Source organism: Cyclopterus lumpus, chromosome 13 (assembly GCF_009769545.1).
Source record: "Cyclopterus lumpus isolate fCycLum1 chromosome 13, fCycLum1.pri, whole genome shotgun sequence".
NCBI lineage: Eukaryota > Metazoa > Chordata > Actinopteri > Perciformes > Cyclopteridae > Cyclopterus > Cyclopterus lumpus.
The window spans coordinates 2,640,609-2,658,021 of NC_046978.1; the positions used below are offsets into that span (position 1 = coordinate 2,640,609).

General features: G+C 39.2%; 1 protein-coding gene across 1 annotated transcript; it reads right to left on the reverse strand.

Annotated features, from left to right (window-relative positions):
- Positions 1-286: 286 nt before the first annotated feature.
- On the reverse strand, positions 287-15,922 carry LOC117741558 (solute carrier organic anion transporter family member 1C1-like). Its single transcript, XM_034548665.1, has 14 exons — positions 15,839-15,922; positions 11,903-12,044; positions 9,415-9,547; positions 8,745-8,866; positions 8,524-8,670; positions 7,455-7,553; positions 6,061-6,309; positions 5,213-5,377; positions 4,233-4,428; positions 3,382-3,547; positions 2,524-2,696; positions 1,532-1,596; positions 1,221-1,338; positions 287-524 (listed from the first exon to the last, which is right to left on the reverse strand). Exons 2-14 carry the CDS (start codon positions 12,042-12,044, stop codon positions 287-289), a joined length of 2,013 nt encoding a protein of 670 aa, XP_034404556.1. The 5' UTR covers positions 15,839-15,922.
- Positions 15,923-17,413: the final 1,491 nt, after the last annotated feature.

Below are 17,413 nucleotides of genomic sequence, written 5' to 3' on the forward strand. Positions count from 1 at the left end.
ATTTCCCATCTAATCTCAAGTGCAGCCATTAAAATCTGAAAAAAAGTTTTATATTGAAAAATAAATGAAAGCATGTGCATTCAAGAAATATTTCAGTTATATTAAATTTCTTTCAAATTCACAAAGCTTTCACAGAATCAGTAGTACACATATAGAATGTATGCTTTATATGAGATGATCTCATACAACATGTGAGTCCCTGCAAATTTGAGTGTGTGTGTGTGTGTGTGTGTGTGTGTGTGTGTGTGTGTGTGAGACACAAGGTGAGTTAGTTTTGCTGGATCTGTCACAGCCGTGTCTCCCTGTCTGTGTTGTTGTCTGGCGTTTGTTGGGATTGGTCAGAATTAGAAGTCACAAACTCTTCCTTCCGGAGTGCCTCCAGCTCTGTTCTGCCATTGGCCGGATCCCCGTGGGCGGCATTTCTCTCCTCCTTCCTCAGCTGTCGACGGAGTAGAATGAAGCCCGGGATGCAAATAAAGAACGAGACAGTCCGGAGGCTCAGAGTCAGACCCAGGTATGCTATCCTGAGAAGTCAAGATGTAACGATATCACTGATTTGGTAAATATTAGGTTTCTTCTGATTCTACAGGAATTCTACATGGAATGAGGCCGAGAAAAGACTGAGGACATGTCTGAAATGATAAATAACAACAATGTACCCTTGGCTGAACAGACCATTTCAACCAAGGGCAAGTTCTCTCTTTTTTTCTATGATTCAGGAGTGGATTCATGTTTTTTTTTTATCAAGGACAATGATATTGGTAAGTGTAAGCTCCACTCAATCTAAATGCATGTGTCACGTCTGTGTGTTCGGATTTGATTGATTTATGGCTCCTAGAAGCAGCATGATTTATGGCAAATAGGGGCCGTGGTCACAAGTTAGAGCTCCACCAAAAGACGGATGGCAGACAATGTGCAGCAGCAATTGCAGAACAGAACTATTTACTTCAAAGTTTACCATCAAGTTGTATAATGCAATATTACTTATATTTTGCATTGCGATCAAATACATCAAGGAAAAATGTACACAAATTGAGCTGAGCTGTTATTTTTGTTCAAGTCGTTTTGAAATTAAATGTTGTAGGTCATTGTCACATAGAATATAAAAAGTCTGAGCCTGAAGTAGACTGCCTGAAACTGTGATTAACTTCATCTTACAAATACAGAAAATGAAAGATCCATAAAAAACTGAATGCCGTGTCCTGAGTCGATAGTACTACCTGTATGAAGTGGTGTTGTAGATCCTACAGGCTCCTATGCCTCCACACTTTTTCTGACCCCACTTTAGGCATGTGGTGTCAATGATTGCTCCAAAGTAGATGGGTGCTGGGATCCCCGCTGTAACACCAAACACATATTTTCACAACCACATCCTCAAGAACTGAAACACAAAAGATTGTACAGTCAAAGCAGTCAGAAAAAGACTGAAACACTGACATTGTTGATTGTATCTGGTAGTTCAAGTGACAGGAAAGCATCTTAACCTGTAACCACTCGAACATGCTTGATAAAAGATACGTTTTGAACATACCGAGGGTACGTGTTGCCAGAGCATGGAAACCCAACGCCAAAGATTTTAGCTGTGGTTTAATGCACCTTCATAAAGAGAAATTACAGAAATTTTTTTAGGAAATCTCATAAACAAAATGGTTAGAAAATGTTGGTCATACTCTCTAAACAGCACAAAACAAAAAATATTTAAGGTTAACTCAAGTTTTTATGCCATATGACTTTCGAATTACATTTTCATGGCACATTTTATTATGCCATGACATAATATGCCTTGACTTTATGCCAGTTTCTTTTAAATCCCATACTATTTTCTGACTTTTTCTGATATACTATTATTCTATGATGTTCTATGTCATACTGCACTCTGATTTCGTATGACATACTGCTGCCTTTATTCCAACAGCTTGAGAGCGAGAGCGGGGAAGAGCAACAGGTCGGAATCAAACCAGGGCCTACACGGGGAAAACGCTTCTCTATGAGATTGTTGTATCTATCTCTAAACAAATATAGTCAAGATGTTTGTCTTTAGGAAAAAATGAATCAAAGTAACAAATAATAACAGAAAAAAATGAGAGAAATTGCTATCGACTGGACATGTCACTGAAGAACTCAAACCTAATAAACATAACTACAAATATAGACCATACTAAGTGGAATGCCAGTTAGCAACATTTGTTCCCTATAAAAGAGCTTCTGAAACAAGCACCGTCAAACACAGCTCCAAAGGGTCCATCCTCTATGCGCAAATTAACATTGCATCAGTATATATATATATATATATATATATATATATATATATATATATATATATATATATATATTGAATGTAAAATAATTTAATATGTCCAGGGGTAGAATCTGGGGGAAACCCTGACAGACAAAAAGTGAAACAATGGACACGATGGCATTAAAGCTCACATGACCCTTTGTAGCAGTGTGAGTGATGGTAATGGAGTAACTTTAAAGTCCTTTTCGTCATTACAATTATTATTTTTTAAATTTAAATCTGACCTGATGAGAAACATGTAGCCCGGTGTGCCCCCAAGGGAGATGATAAAGGAAGTGACGACAGAGAGAGCCAGGAAGTACGGGAACATCCTCTCGCAGTCATCCTTGTGAGGGCACTGGCCTGTGCTGGCCGTTAAATTACCAGCCACACCGACACAGCTACAGTTAGAGAAGAGCTGGAGAGACACGCATAGTTGCGCACACGTGAACATGTATGACAGGACAATACACAAATATACACATTCTGTGTATATTTACAAACAATCATGTATGTGGCTGCAGAGCTACGACATTACTGCAATCGCAAATGATCCATAATGATCCATTTTCTTAAAAGCCAACCAGGCACAGAAAAGATAATATTTATTTATCGGTTATTGCACTACATTTATTGTTTTTATTATATCTTTTTATTGTTTTATTGTTTTATTTTATGTCTATGTTTATTGTTATGCACCTTTCACCGAGTCAAATTTGTTCAATGTACCTGGCAATAAACCCTTCTGATTCTGATTGATAGAACTCACATAATCTGCTATAAAGATTATGGGATCTCATTTATCAGAAAATGAAATAGCTGTAAACAAACAATAATATGGTATGTGTATGTATATGTATATAACCTTCTCATGTATGCATCAACAAATTGCCACAAGTACTGCACATGTGATCACACAGTAACATCACCATTTTATCAACATAACGCCAACAGTGTAATTGACCACGCATAACGTTCAGTTTTAGCTATGTACCAATAGTGTGAACCTGCCAAAGTTGTGCTACAATGCTACGGTATCGAATACCAGAAATACATTTTCCATGTGTAATATTTCTTATAGTTTGAGTACCATGTCAACTTACTGTGTTTTTCCCTGAGCCAGCAGAGGTGGTGCAGCCAGCAAGACAGGGAGAGACATACGTGATGCCATTCTCTCCACAGACTGGGTCCCAGTCACCCGCTGAACAAAAACAGTTGGAGTTGCAGGCTGCGAACGCTGAGTGTTTATCATAAGATATCCTATCCATGCTGGAAGGAATAGTGCGAGATTAAAGTGCACGTGAGATATTATATATCTGTATATAATCAAATGTGTTATAGTACGCTTTATATCATTATAATTTAAAAGCAAACTTAGCATAATGCATTAGTAAGTTAAATGCTGATGGCCGAAGCCTACTGGTAGCTCGCAGAAACATATTTGAATAACGTTGGTGAGAAAGGTATTCATTTAATCTTAATGTTGCTTTCTCTCCTGAATGTCAAACCTTATAAAACACCTTTTGGTATTTCCGTCTGGCTTTAGGCGTGTGATTACCTCTGGTTGCATCAGTGTTAAGAAGCCGTCTGCATGCTCCTCCTGTTCTGTTTGCACTTGTCATGCTGCTCTTTCATCTGTGGCCCCCATGGACACCTTTGCCATTTTGTTGCTGGATACTAGTCCAAATTCTCTTAGTTTAACTTTTACACACCTTACTTGGTATTTGATTCTGTCTCTATTGTACATGTAGCATTTCTTGTTGTTGTTACATCCAACCATATCTACCTGAATTCTCCAATCCCAGAAGCAGATGCTCACGCGGGGCATTTAAGGTACAGTACGTAACCACCTGTCTGTTAGATCAATACGTGTACTGTGCAGTACTGCATTTGGAATAATATTACGACTTGAAGACAGAAACCCTGACACACCATGTGACTTCCTACGACTCACCTATTGTATGACAGTGTCACACCGGCCACCTTGGCATTCTCGCAGCTCATTGCGAAGAAGAACAGCGAGAGGATGTAACCGACCAGAGAAGTGCCAAAGGCCATCTTGGCTGCTCCCATGATGTTCAGCTTCAGCCTCTTCATCAGCAGACCTCCAGAAAACATCCCCAGTGCCACAGCTGGGATATTGATCACACCTATTAAGAGTGACAGCAAAACACAGGATTCAATATCCTGAGTCTGGATTGGAAAACAAAAAGACAATATAATCAGATATTGTCTAAAAGCTCTTCTATCATTATTCACACTTGCTAAAAGAGAGGGGTGAAATAAGAGTACTCTATTGATAAAAGATTTTAAAAAAGAGCCCTGCTTTTTTTATATGTTCAGTCTCTTCTCTCCTGTCATTTAACATCATTGTGATGACATGCTCTTTTATCTACACCCATGTAATTTGCTCTGGTCACTAATATTGCATTCTCTTTCATATGCAGCCAGTCTATTCAGTGCAGGCATCTCCTTTGATGAGACCACATGTAGAGACTTTCATCTTGTGTTATCAGCTTTATTAGATATTTAATTTTTATATGCAAAGCACTTGTCATATCCACTAAGCTCACTTCTCTGCAGCGGTTGCGGTTAGGAGGCTGAATTACAAACCCGACTCAGTTCTCCTTTATTGATATCCCATCTTCATCTTTTTTTCTGCTTTATTCAGCAAATGCATAATACCATAAAATAACTGAGAACACAACGCTGACCTGAAAAACAATGTGACACTAAAAAACGCATACATTTGGAATTATAAACATGTTAAAATATGTAAGCTGTGTGGTGTATTTACTTGACATTAAAATTGATCAATTTATATCCAATACAATGTGAACCAAGCAGAAAAGCCATCCCTTCGTCGGTTATGTGCCGATTTTCCAGATTGTAATATACAAATAATTGATGTAACCCGGAGCACATGTGCCACACCCATGAGAAAGTTGGCCTTTGAGGTGGACTGCCTGAAGTGCTGCTCGATGTACTTGGGCTTGTAGGTGACCATGCCGATGAGAGAGTTCAGCTGGGTGATTGTCACACACAGGTAGACCAAATACACAGGGTGTCCCAGCAGAGTTCGCAGGGTTGGAATAAAGTCTGTAGAGGAATACAAATCTAAGTTAAAACACACCTGTCCAAAAATAAATATGCAATGTCTCGATGTAAAAGTGACTACTGACTGTAAAAATGTTGGATTATTGCTATGATGTGAAGTGTGCCTTTCTGTCTGCATGAAGTAGCAGGAAGTGAAGGAGTATTGCCTTATGACAGTTGGACAAAATTAAGCCGACACGTAGAATTTAAAAATGTTAATGTCAATAAAAACACGTAGTGTTTGTAGTGACTTTAGTTCAAGCACATGGACGGCACAATTCACATCCTTCTGCTGGTTTCAGACTATTCCTGACGCTTCAATAAACCTGGTAATGCGCCAACAAAGACGGTGAACAAGACTTTGAGTGTGTAAACATAGATGTATACGTATATATATGGCTTTGCAAATATTTCTCCATTTCAAAGACCCTATGTGTAGGATTTTGCTGCGAATATATTAATATTCGTGAATTATTTTAATAGGAAACACTTTTCATTGGAGATAAATTAAACAATCAAAGCTCTTTAGGGGCTTTACACTTATAAAATATCCAATCCATCAGACCATTGTTTTAAAGTGCTGAACCTTTATTCTATGATATAATTCTGATGTTTTCCAACTCTAACAAGTATGAACATGTCACACTTATTGTTAAATTACTACAAACCTCTAAATCCATCCTTACCTTTGGCCATTTCTATGAAGGAAGTATTTTCTTCTGCAGGATACTTGTGTTTCAGAAGAGGAGGTTCTTTAATGAAACTTGTCTGCTCTGGGGTGCATTTCTCTGGGCCCTGGGTCCCAGATATGGGAAGGGAGCGCGGCAGAAACCAGAATGGGATAGCAGAGAGCAGGGTGATGAACCCAGCTATGAGGTAGCCCAGCCACCAGGCCCCCACCCAGCGGGAATCTGCTGGGGTGATGGTGATAGTTTCTGTGTTGGGGGTACAGATGATGACATGGAATGAATGCTCAGTGAAAATGGATGAACACAGATCCTGTATGGTTTAGTGGGACAATTAAATAATATTAAATGCAGTGTTTTTTTATACTTTCTTTTCAGGCTTTCTAAAGCTTACTGAACTCTCTATACTTGACTGAGTACTCAAATGAAAGAACAAGCTGCAGTCAGCCTTTTGAGAGCTACAATTTCTGAAATTAAAGTCCAACAAGTCAATTTGTAGTCGGATTTTTTTTTATGTTGCCGGTTAAATCCCCCTGTTTCTCTCTCTTCTGTCCTGTCTTTTCTCTCTTCAGTTAATTTATTTTGCTACTTCTCCTTCTCCCCCTGCTGCACTCTATTTGATTATAGTGTATCACTGGGCTTTGCCCTTGTTATCCCCCACCATACCCTGTTCATTAGCTAATCGATGCTAATCCTGTACACCTGTTCGGGGTCTGTGAGCCATACATATACTGCCTGTGATCCACCCGTAATTATATCTGATGTAATCAAGCCTCAGTTTTATGAACGAAACGGTCATTGTTCACAGCAGATATTTCTGTAATGGTTGGAAAAGTTCAGGTTTGACTAATAACGTTACAGATGACTGTTCTATTCAAGTGACCCTGAAACTATATTTAGCCATCCTTCATTGCAATACTTATACATGTGCCTTTCACCCTGGGACAAACTTTACATGTTGGGGTTTGAGAAAATTAAAATTTAAACTTAAATCATATCTCAATTATTTTATTACAATGTCTGAGTCGTGACCCACTTACAGGTTTTAGAATTGCCAAGTGGATCACTAATAAATATACATCCAATAAAAAACTATTATCAATTGTCATGGCATGGGTTGCTTTACTGGTACAACAGAGTACAACAATATTACAGTGCCTTTAATCGGTAATTACGATACAAACTGTCAGAATATTCAAAAGTATTAATTTGTAAAACAAGTGTTAAGAAGCTTCATAAGATGGGTATGCTTCCTATGATGTTGAGAGAAAAAACAAGCTCTTTAAGAGTCTTAGATAAGGGGGTATTGACATTAACTATGTCCAGACAGTCTGCCAATTCACAGACTGGTCTGGCCTTAAACTATTTATACATGTATTTTTGTTTAAACTCACCCATCTTTACAAATCCAATGTCCACATAGATTTTGGCACAAAGGGAGCCTAACAGGTAGCCAAACACAGGTCCAAACACTGAAATGGTCTGCACACAGCCTAGGATATGGTACACATACCCACAGAGAAACACAACACACACGCTGCTTAGGATTCTAGCTGTCTGTACTAACAACTGAGACACTGAAGATAGTACACACATATTTTACCACAAATTGTAAATACACTATAAACATGTATTAACCCTGCTTTAATGCCTCATTTGTTTGAGAGAGACTCGCTAAGTAAGCATGTTTTTCTTCAGTAATACTCATCTGCTATTGTAGAACACTAAAGGGATTTACTGCCTTGCTTATATCCGAGCAAAACACCACCACATATGGCAGAGCTTTCAGCAAGCATGGCGTTATTGTGAGATACAGCATTGCGCTCCAAAGAAGGCAGTGCTGGCTGCTTCACATGAGGGCTGCAATAAGCATGAAACATGCTTATTTTATTCACAGGCTTTTACTCTGAAATTGAGTTGACTGTTTTGATTTGCGACCAAAGAACACATCTGCTCACAGTTTTGTGGACGGCCAAGCACTCCAAATATTATTCGGTCTTTTTAAAGCTTTTTAGTACTTGAGTAGCAGCAATAATAATAAGTAGCAGTAGTATTTTATCAAGTATTGTGACTTTTGTCTCAGTCTTAAAAATCAGCTACTTGATGGGAAACTATTATAAAATATATTATGACACCAAGTGCGGCCTTTAGAAAAAGTGTAATACAAAGAGTATGTATCTTGATAATTTTTCAGGTTTGTATTTTAATGGATCAAAGAAATATACATCCACAGAGTTGTAAAGTCCTGGATAAAAGCAGTTGAGCGGAAATTTAAGTCGTGTTTAACTAACATCAAGGTGTGTCTCTACAGAACCCATGTGAACTGCTCATTTTTGGTTGGGGTTAAAAACAAATTCTGAAATTACTTTTGGGGATCATGTGCATGTAATATAATTAATGATAAGAGCGTATTTGCTTTTATACTAGAAGTATATTCCTACCACTGGGTGAGATTTTCCTTACCAACATACAGCGCAGCATTCTCCTCAGTTGCAAAATCATCGATATAAGAGATCCCAAGTGGCTGAACGGGCGTCTCTCCAATCCCCCGCAAGACATTTCCCAGAAGCACGTAGATCCACATCGACAGGTTGGAGTCACCCTCACAACCTGGAAGAACAGATGAATGCAATCTTAGACATATTTACTTGTCTATACTAGTGTGTTTGTGTAAAAGTGCTCACCTGTGGCTGGCACTTGAGGCAGTCTACCATCATGAGTCGGGTCTGCTGGTGAGCCCACCGGACAAGGAGAGGGGTTTTGTGTTGAGTTCACGACCCACCGCACCGATGTTTCGAATTCATAGCTGCACACAAAACACAAATGGAACTGTTGAATACAGGGGACGGAGAAGAAATGACAAATAATCATGATTATTTATAGGAAACAATCTGTGAATCTTACTGTAAGTACAATGTTAGTCAGGAAGTTCCTGCATAAAAAGTGAAGCCACCCATCTACAGTCTCATTGGAACATTAATGTGCTTTACCTGGTGTAGTCTGACCCAGTTACAGTGTGATACAAGATGCAGTAATATATTATGGAAATGTTCATGTGGTGTTAATGAGACTATATATAATTGGTTAATAATACAGTATACTTTATACAGTCTTCTTGTGGATCTGATTTGGTACAATAATATTTGGCCCAGTTTGTAAAGCATGTTTTTTTTAATTAGATATAAATCACATCAACAACACACCAAAATTGCCACAGATTCACAAATGTTGAAAACTCAAGCTTCACTTGTATTAAATCAAAATGAATTCAATGTTTTTATTTATTTAAGTACCTGAGATTGAATCTATAGTTGAAGTCATACAACAACCAGCCCATTGGCTATTTTAACTCACCGTCCGATAATGAAGTGAGGCAGAGCGATAATGAAGGTCCCAATGGACATCAGTACACAACCCACTGCAATGATCTTTGGCCGATGGAGCTTGGCCCCAAAGTAACTGACAAAAGCTATCACCAACAGGTTACCTGTGAGGAATATCAGGAAATCATTTTTGAGAAAGGAACATAATCATTGCTTCATTATGTTTGATGTATACAGACGTGGCTATGAAAGGATTCACAAATGTAGAGAATTATCTGTAGTCAATCAGACGTCTGATTGGTAACTACCGATATACACATGTGCAGCCAACAGATGACGGTATACCCTTACGTCATACACGGGTAAGGAACGGTGAGGAGAGACAAAGGCAGGTACATCGGTAGCTTTTGAGGTCCAAACATCTGACTTGTGCACCACAGTTAGCCTAAGTGTTGGAACAACCAAAAGTGGGCAGATAAGTCTGCAAACATCCTAAAATGAATCCAAACAAAGGGACACAGCGACTGTCATGAAGATCCACAATGGCACCCGGCGTGTTAACGTTACTACTTGACATTAGATAGCGTCAGCCGAGTTAAGTTAGCATATACTTGGCTGAACTATAAAACTTTGTGTTAGCGCTTTTCACGGGCTCGCCACTTTCATAATCTAGTTGCTATATTTCGCTTTGTTTGGATTGTTTTCAGGATCTTTTGCAGACTTTTTTGGCCATGTTTGGTCGTTTCAGCCCTAGTGGAGGAGTCTCAAAATATCCACACACAATTGCAGTGAAGTTCATACACGGTTTGTAAATGAAGCTTCAACAGTTTGTATATAAATGTAACAACATCCAAATATGTTTCTGATGACATTATTAAATAATTTAAATTTAAAACCAAAAGTATGTATGTGTGCATCATTAGTTATTTCATATGTGGATTCTGATTACATTTAAATGTTTTAAATAGATTTCTTTGTAAATACTTTTGCATATTTTGTATGTCCGGGGACAAAAATATATATTTATTCTCAACTTTTTTGATGTACAGTATGTGTGTGTGTAAGTACATGCTAAGAATTATTCAGATATATTCAGTATAGTGTATATACATCAGCTGGAGCCAATTATCTGTGCTCATAACCTGTGCCTCATTAATAGTTAGCTGTCTGAACTCTTCTTTATTTCTCTCTTCTCATCCTTTGTCTTCTATCCGCTCTGCTCTCCTCACTTCACTTTCCTCTCCCATTTTCTTCCCTTCTTTCAACGGTCTTATAGAAAAAGCTTGTTGCCTAGGCCACGCGATAGAAGCAGCTTTCACATGAGATGGAGAGATACGGAAGGAGAGAGATCCGGGATATTCAACTCTGACTGCACTGCACGCCAGCATTTACACTCCGTCTCCATTAGAGTAACAGCAGTCTGCACACGCCACTATAATGTTACTGAAAAAAACTGTTATTTATTCTTCACTACTATGGTGTCACCCTGGGTCAATACCGCCTCCCTGACAGCGAAACCACAGAAATAGAATGGTTGACCGTGGATCAGGACTTTTATCTTGTATGAATCATCTCTCAGGGTCTCATCTCACACTTGAAGCTTTGTATTATTCATAACCGACAAAGACACTTCAGTTGACTGAACCACTCTTACCTAGAAACTAGTTTCGGGAAAAATCTGGGAACACACTTTGCTGAAAGTCATGCAAGCCAGATCTACTCAGTAGCTGTACATTCACAAAGTAAACCTGTGGTTTGGTCCAATAATTTAAGTACAAATTTCAACATGTTATATATAATAAGTGGTACCTGAACAACTGAAAAGTGCTTGACGCAGGAAAATAAAAATCATATTCCACGCATTGGTCTCACTTGTTAAAACCTGGCGTCTACTTTTCCCACAATGCAACTACAGTCGATTCCTGATTTGGGTGTGTTGTGCTAGTAGTGACTGATAAGCTGTTAGCCTCAAGCAGAGATGAGGAGCACACTACGGAGGTCTGATGGACTCACTTTCTAACTTCACACGCCCAGATTCTTCAACTCTAACTGACACTGACTCAAGTGACATCACTTTAAGACAATAGGACTTCAGACAGCTCCCTCTGGAGCCACAACAGGCTTTACAACTTTGATTCCACATACATATGTAGTAGTACTCTGCAAAACCTGTTAACGGACTTTGATGTATTGCATAGCAGAACTGTACACATTCTAGAGTCCGACTGTCCACAGCAAAGAGAGAACATGGAGCCTGTTATGTCCCTGCTCGACACCATGACTCACTATGCACACACACACATATACATATACAGTACATACACACACACACACACACACACACTACTCAGCCCTCTTCTTGGAAGCCCAATGAATCCTTTATCTGCAGCTTGTATACCTCAGTGACCCATTCATATTTCTGTCCCATTAAACAGAAAGAGAGAAGGGAGGGGAGCCCAGGAAACAGAGGCTGCGAACAGAACATCAAAATAACAAGAGTGACCGCCAGGTCTACTCACCTATCTCGAAGCTCCCGTCAATGACACCTATTAGGTAACTGGGGATGTCAAAGCGCCTCTCCAGCTGAGTTATTGTGCTCTTCATGTAGCTCCCCGACAGAGCTTTTGCAAAATAGGCAAATGACAAAGCCACCAGAAACATCTGGTAGAAGAGAGTGAGATGAGGAAAAAAGAGAGAAAGGGAATTATGCACAGGAGAGTAAATACATACGTCAAGTGTTTTAACCAAATTGTCACTAATAATAATCTACTTGATTGAATGATGTTCACACTTGTGTTTCATCCACTGGGAATGAACAAAAAAAATCACAATACATGAACTCAGCTCCTAAACCTAGTTTGTGTAGGTCGGATACCAGAGACTTCCAATGAGAGAACAACTGGCTTACATTTGAGTGAAGACAGCCAGATAGACACATGGATGAACTGATAAACAAGGGAAGGTTATCCATGTTGGTGCTTGATGGAAGTTCTTCATAATAAAATAAGTCAAAACCATGCATGACACCAAGTAGGAAAGGCAGCTGTGTAACCAATAGCTGAGACAGAGAAAGACTTTCCATGGATGTATGTTTTTTTCTTCTTGATTGTTAGACATTGTGCTACAATGAGGCAGGAAAGCTGAGAGCCACCTTCAACATTGACTGGGACTAGGCAATCTAATAAACTGTCCTGTACCGATATGAGTGTCCCGGGACAAATATGTTGTAAAGCCCTCTGAGGCCAATTTGTGATTTTGGACTATACAAAATAAATTCAAATTGAATTGAATTGAATCATGGAGTTTAAAGACACAACATCAATATGGACAATACGACCACTTGGCACCTCACCAAGGCCAACCACAGTTTGTTACCTCCGCCTGTACAGGTTTATGCATCTGTACAGGTCGTGTGCACACGGCCACACAACTCTTTTTCTTTTACTTGTGCTTCCTTGTTTCTTTTACTCGTCTTTGTAGATTCTCATTCCACTTCATATAAGTACTTGCTGTTTTTTTACCAATTTGCCTTGAGGACAAAATGACGGTGGTTTTTAACACAGAGGAGAATAAAAGCCTTTTTGTTGTCTATAGACTAATCTCTTTCAGTCTCCCTGAATGCTTGTGAATAAGTAATGGTGTGTTGCCTTGGTCATGGTTCTTGTACTACATTCCGGCCCCTTGCTGAGTATCCAGTGCTGACGTAAGAAAAGCAGCACACATGAGAGTTCCTTTACATAAACGACCAGGCAAGGACACACCATGGTCGCAGACAGAACAATGGCTGGAAGTAGTATTCACATATAACATATCTCAAAAGAATCGCTCAAAAAGTGCAGACAATCAGTTTGACCTTTTGAACATTCAGTGGTAGTTGAATTAGAGACAGCTGACTATGTTACCAGCGCTGATAAAAACAACATTAACGAAGTTAGAGAGGGAAAGAGAAGCATTGGGTATAAGTCTATTCAGCATATACGACAACAGTTGTGTGATAATCACGAGTTTTGCTGAAATAACTTGTCTTATACATCCTCATACAAAGTGTGTGTGTGTGTGTGTGTGTGTGTGGATGAGGGGGACATTGATTTAACTTAGCTTATCACATGTGCATTTCCTGTAGGGATTAAGGTGCAAGCAAGCATGCATACAATATTAATGTTTACCTCCCAAACAAAGAAAATACTTGTCTTATATACTTCCTGTCTATCTCTCACTCATTTGTTGGTGAAATTGTGCCCTTGCTAGTAATTGTCAGTAAATCCAGTGGTTGATTTCCTCCAAACCCATTCGTTGTTATTCTATTTCCCATTTACCTGTTTGGGTCAGGGCAAAATGCTTAAGTTGACTCACGTTTGGCACCAAAGACTCAGTTTTGGGAGACATAGGTTGATTAGTTTCTGCTGGCGCCTGTTCAGTTATTAAGTGGCTCACTATGACATTGTTTGTAGTGGGTATCAGAGTCCGTTAAAAACAATGGTATGCATTGTGAGATTTTCATTCTATTATTTTAATTGGTTTTAGCATGTGCCAAATAAGCAGTGGCCACATTGTGATCAAAGGTCGTTGAAAAGGGATTCACAGTAAGTGTGTTTGAAAATTTAAACAAAGCCTGCAACCCGCTTTTATTCTTTGCTCATTGATGTCACACACCTAATACGCTTAGACGTCATCATGAGCCTGCAGCACACGCACACACACGCACACGCACACGCACACACATGCACACACACGCACACACACATGTTGTAGTTCTTTGTAAGTGATATAATAAAGTAGAACAATAATTTATTTTACAATGCATAACATGATTAGAAAGTGTTTCAGGAGTTCAGATGGTGTTTGAAACAAGAAAAGAATAAGAATAAAAGGGGACATGGTTGCACCATCTTATTGATGGAATTAACAAAAAAGCAAAAAATAACACAGAGCCCAGGATTAGCGTTGATGCCATGTCCCACCCCGCCGGTCAGGGAATAAAACAATTCTAAGAAATACAAATCTGTCCTGCCACTGCAGTCTGTATTATCATAAGCTGCTTGACCACCATTGTCTCACATCACTTTCATGTCGGGGAAAGCAACAAGATTGTCAGATAAGTCTGATCCATTTTTTTTTTTGAGAAGGCTGTTTGAGGTTGGAGAGAGAAAAGAGAAAGAAAAAACGCCCTAGGTGGTCTTTTTACAACAATATGAGATTCACTAATGTTCTGCCCTATTTTCTTGAAGAAATATTCATCTTTGATGTTGAAATGTTGGCACTATGGCAACAAGAGGACAAAAGAGTAACATTATTGCTAAAAAAAAAAGTTTGCTGAAATAGAAACCCGTTAGTTTAAGTTAGCTTGATTCAAGGGTTTTGAATTCAAGGTTTTGAATTCAAGGGTTTTGAATCAAGTAAAGTGAATGAAGTTTTCTTTTTCAACCAGGCCTTATTTTCCCATGCTTCGTGTGTAAGTGACAAATGTGGTCACATTTTGTTTAAACTAGTCCAGTATTGAGTGAGTTCTCTGCAGCAGTGAAACAGGTCGCAATGTAATCACTGATGCAAATGTACAGCGTTAATGTAGGTCCACTCAAATCTGGTCTGTTTGTTATTGTGTCTTGTTCAAGGAGCGGCCTTGTTCTGAAATCCTAATTTGCATCCGCATTGTCAAAATCAGCTAATTCATCAGCCATGACATTAAAAATCGTATTCCAAACGCACTTGACTGCACTCCTCTCCAACTTTAACGTTTCCATCGTTGTCTTCTGGCAACAAGTCACCTCTCGCAAGATTTCTGAATGAGATTGTTCTTTCTATAATGTCTATAATGTATATTCTGAATTGCACTCAAGCATTGCATTGTAGTGTCTGCCGGCTGCAGAGCTCACGCTCAATGCAGAATCAAGTTCAACATTTTTTGTTGAACTGGAGCAGGAGCCCAATATATATCTGTTCCACTATGTCCAGAAGTGTTCGTGACAGTAAGATACTGTAATGCATACACATGTCAAGTCAAGTGTTGTGAGCAGAAAGGAAGGAAGGAAGGAAGCTTTAACACTGTAAAGCCTTGCCTTTAGGATTTACATCAAAGTGGCAACAAGATAAAAAGCCAATAAATGGGTTTCCTGTTAACAAACAATTATGCAACATTGTGGAGGAAAGCTCATCGCAAAGTCAAGATAACTTATACAGTATATGGGTATTGTCAGTATTTAGAAATAAAGCAACTAGCTGGAAACCGTTAAAATGACTTTTTAGAGTTATATGTTTCGCTGGCATTCATTTGGTTATTTACTTAGTACAGGTCTCTACACACAGAGATGCATCCAAGCGACATACTAAGAGAGTATGTGACCCCTTCGCAACACACACACACACACACACACACACACACACACACAGGATCTACAAGAGGAATAGGGCTCAACTGAAACACCTTAATCTTAGACATGTTAAGTTAACTTCAGTACCTTAAGGCTGGTGCAGGGAGAGAAGCGCGGTTTTCTGGTCGCGGCGTCACTGCGTCCGTTCCCCTGTGAGCGTTCCTGCTCAGCTCCCACCTCCATCATTCAGAAACGTCTGTCTCCTTTACAGAAGTCCCCCACGTAATGCAGTTTCTTGGCACTGATGCATGCAACCCTGCAAATTGATAATTCAAGCATGTGACCCACTTCTCATCCTCTGCACACAAACAGCCATCAGTCAGCAGAGGGGAGACTGACACACAGACAATAGTTCCTGTATGTGTTCGAGAGATCTTAAGACTGTTAGACTTTTTTCTGTTATCTTTTTTCTTATCTGTTAATAAGGCTTTAGCAATGCAACAAGTGGAATTACTGCTCAGGTTCACCAAACGCAGTTCTGGTGCAGAGCCAACATGGTGACATTTACTTAAACTCGGGCTGGTATTTTTTGCAACCTCCACTACCTTTAAAAATGTTTTAACTGGCAAACGTGTATGAGTGAATGTGTGGAATACATGTGTTGGATGTGTGTATGTCACATATAAGTATTAGAGGTATAATGTAAAGAGATATATACAGAAGAGAAATAATTCAATTGTTTGCCACATGGTTATACTTTAGGCAGTACAAGGCAAAAATGTGACAATGGCTGGATAATGTACAGTATACTTTAACCACTTGGCATGGTATTACCGACTTTAGCTGTTGTGCCGATCTGTTCCATAATGCTTTTTCAGCAGGAAATTCCTGAGCCAACCTTTGCAGTATCCACGCAGTGCTTGTGAACAGGGCCAACGCATGATTGTGCCCCCCTCAGCTGAGCTGTGTTGACATCACGGTCAACGGACTGGTTCCAACAAACCAAAAAAAGGCATTACTAGTAAAACCCTTGCATATATGCAAACTCTTCAGTTGTCTTAAAGCTCCTTTCTAAAGTAGGAGATGCTGTTGTTTGAACTGTGTTAAACATTCAGGTTCCCATTCTCATAACCCGTGTAAAGTCTGGAAAGAAGCCTCAATGTTTTCTGATCAGATCCCCTCTTTGGCTACTGTATTTGCCTCAAAGACAATACTTCCTGGGAGCAGCTGCTTCACTGTAAAAGTCTGCCAGCTCTCTCCGCCTCTTCCTGACTGACCTCCATCGCTCCCTTTCAATGAAGACTTTCTTCTAACTCTTCACATTCATCTTTCTTATTTCACTTATTGCCTCCCCCCTCAGTTTATTTCCAGTAGTCATGGGAAACTGTGAATGTAATTGCTCAAGAGGACTGGGTTAGTGATTGACATGCAGCAAAGGACACAATCACATTACCATCCCCATTTCTGTCAATTGTAATGTGTCTAGTACCAAATACACGTTATTTCTGACTGAATTATTTGTCTGTCTTGAAAGAAAAACGTGATTAGTTGTGATTTCAGTCTTAAGAACACATACAGGAACTATGAATACATAATACCACAGCAACCAGTTTGACCTACTTTAAAGGAATTAGACAAACAACAGCTTTAAGTAGGCTAATATGAAGCAGTATAGTGCACTGTTGTGTGCCACCAATCATTCCCACTCAGTACAGTATTATT

What these genes read in the sequence shown, in the direction of transcription:
- LOC117741558 (XM_034548665.1), bottom strand. Translation starts at nt 12,044, where the DNA reads ATGTTTCTGGTGGCTTTGTCATTTGCCTATTTTGCAAAAGCTCTGTCG. An exon ending in GTGACACTGTCATACAATAG is followed by an intron (nt 3,548 to 4,232) that starts GTGAGTCGTAGG and finishes TATTCCTTCCAG; the next exon opens with CATGGATAGGATATCTTATG. An exon ending in CTGGCTCAGGGAAAAACACA is followed by an intron (nt 2,697 to 3,381) that starts GTAAGTTGACAT and finishes GTGTCTCTCCAG; the next exon opens with CTCTTCTCTAACTGTAGCTG.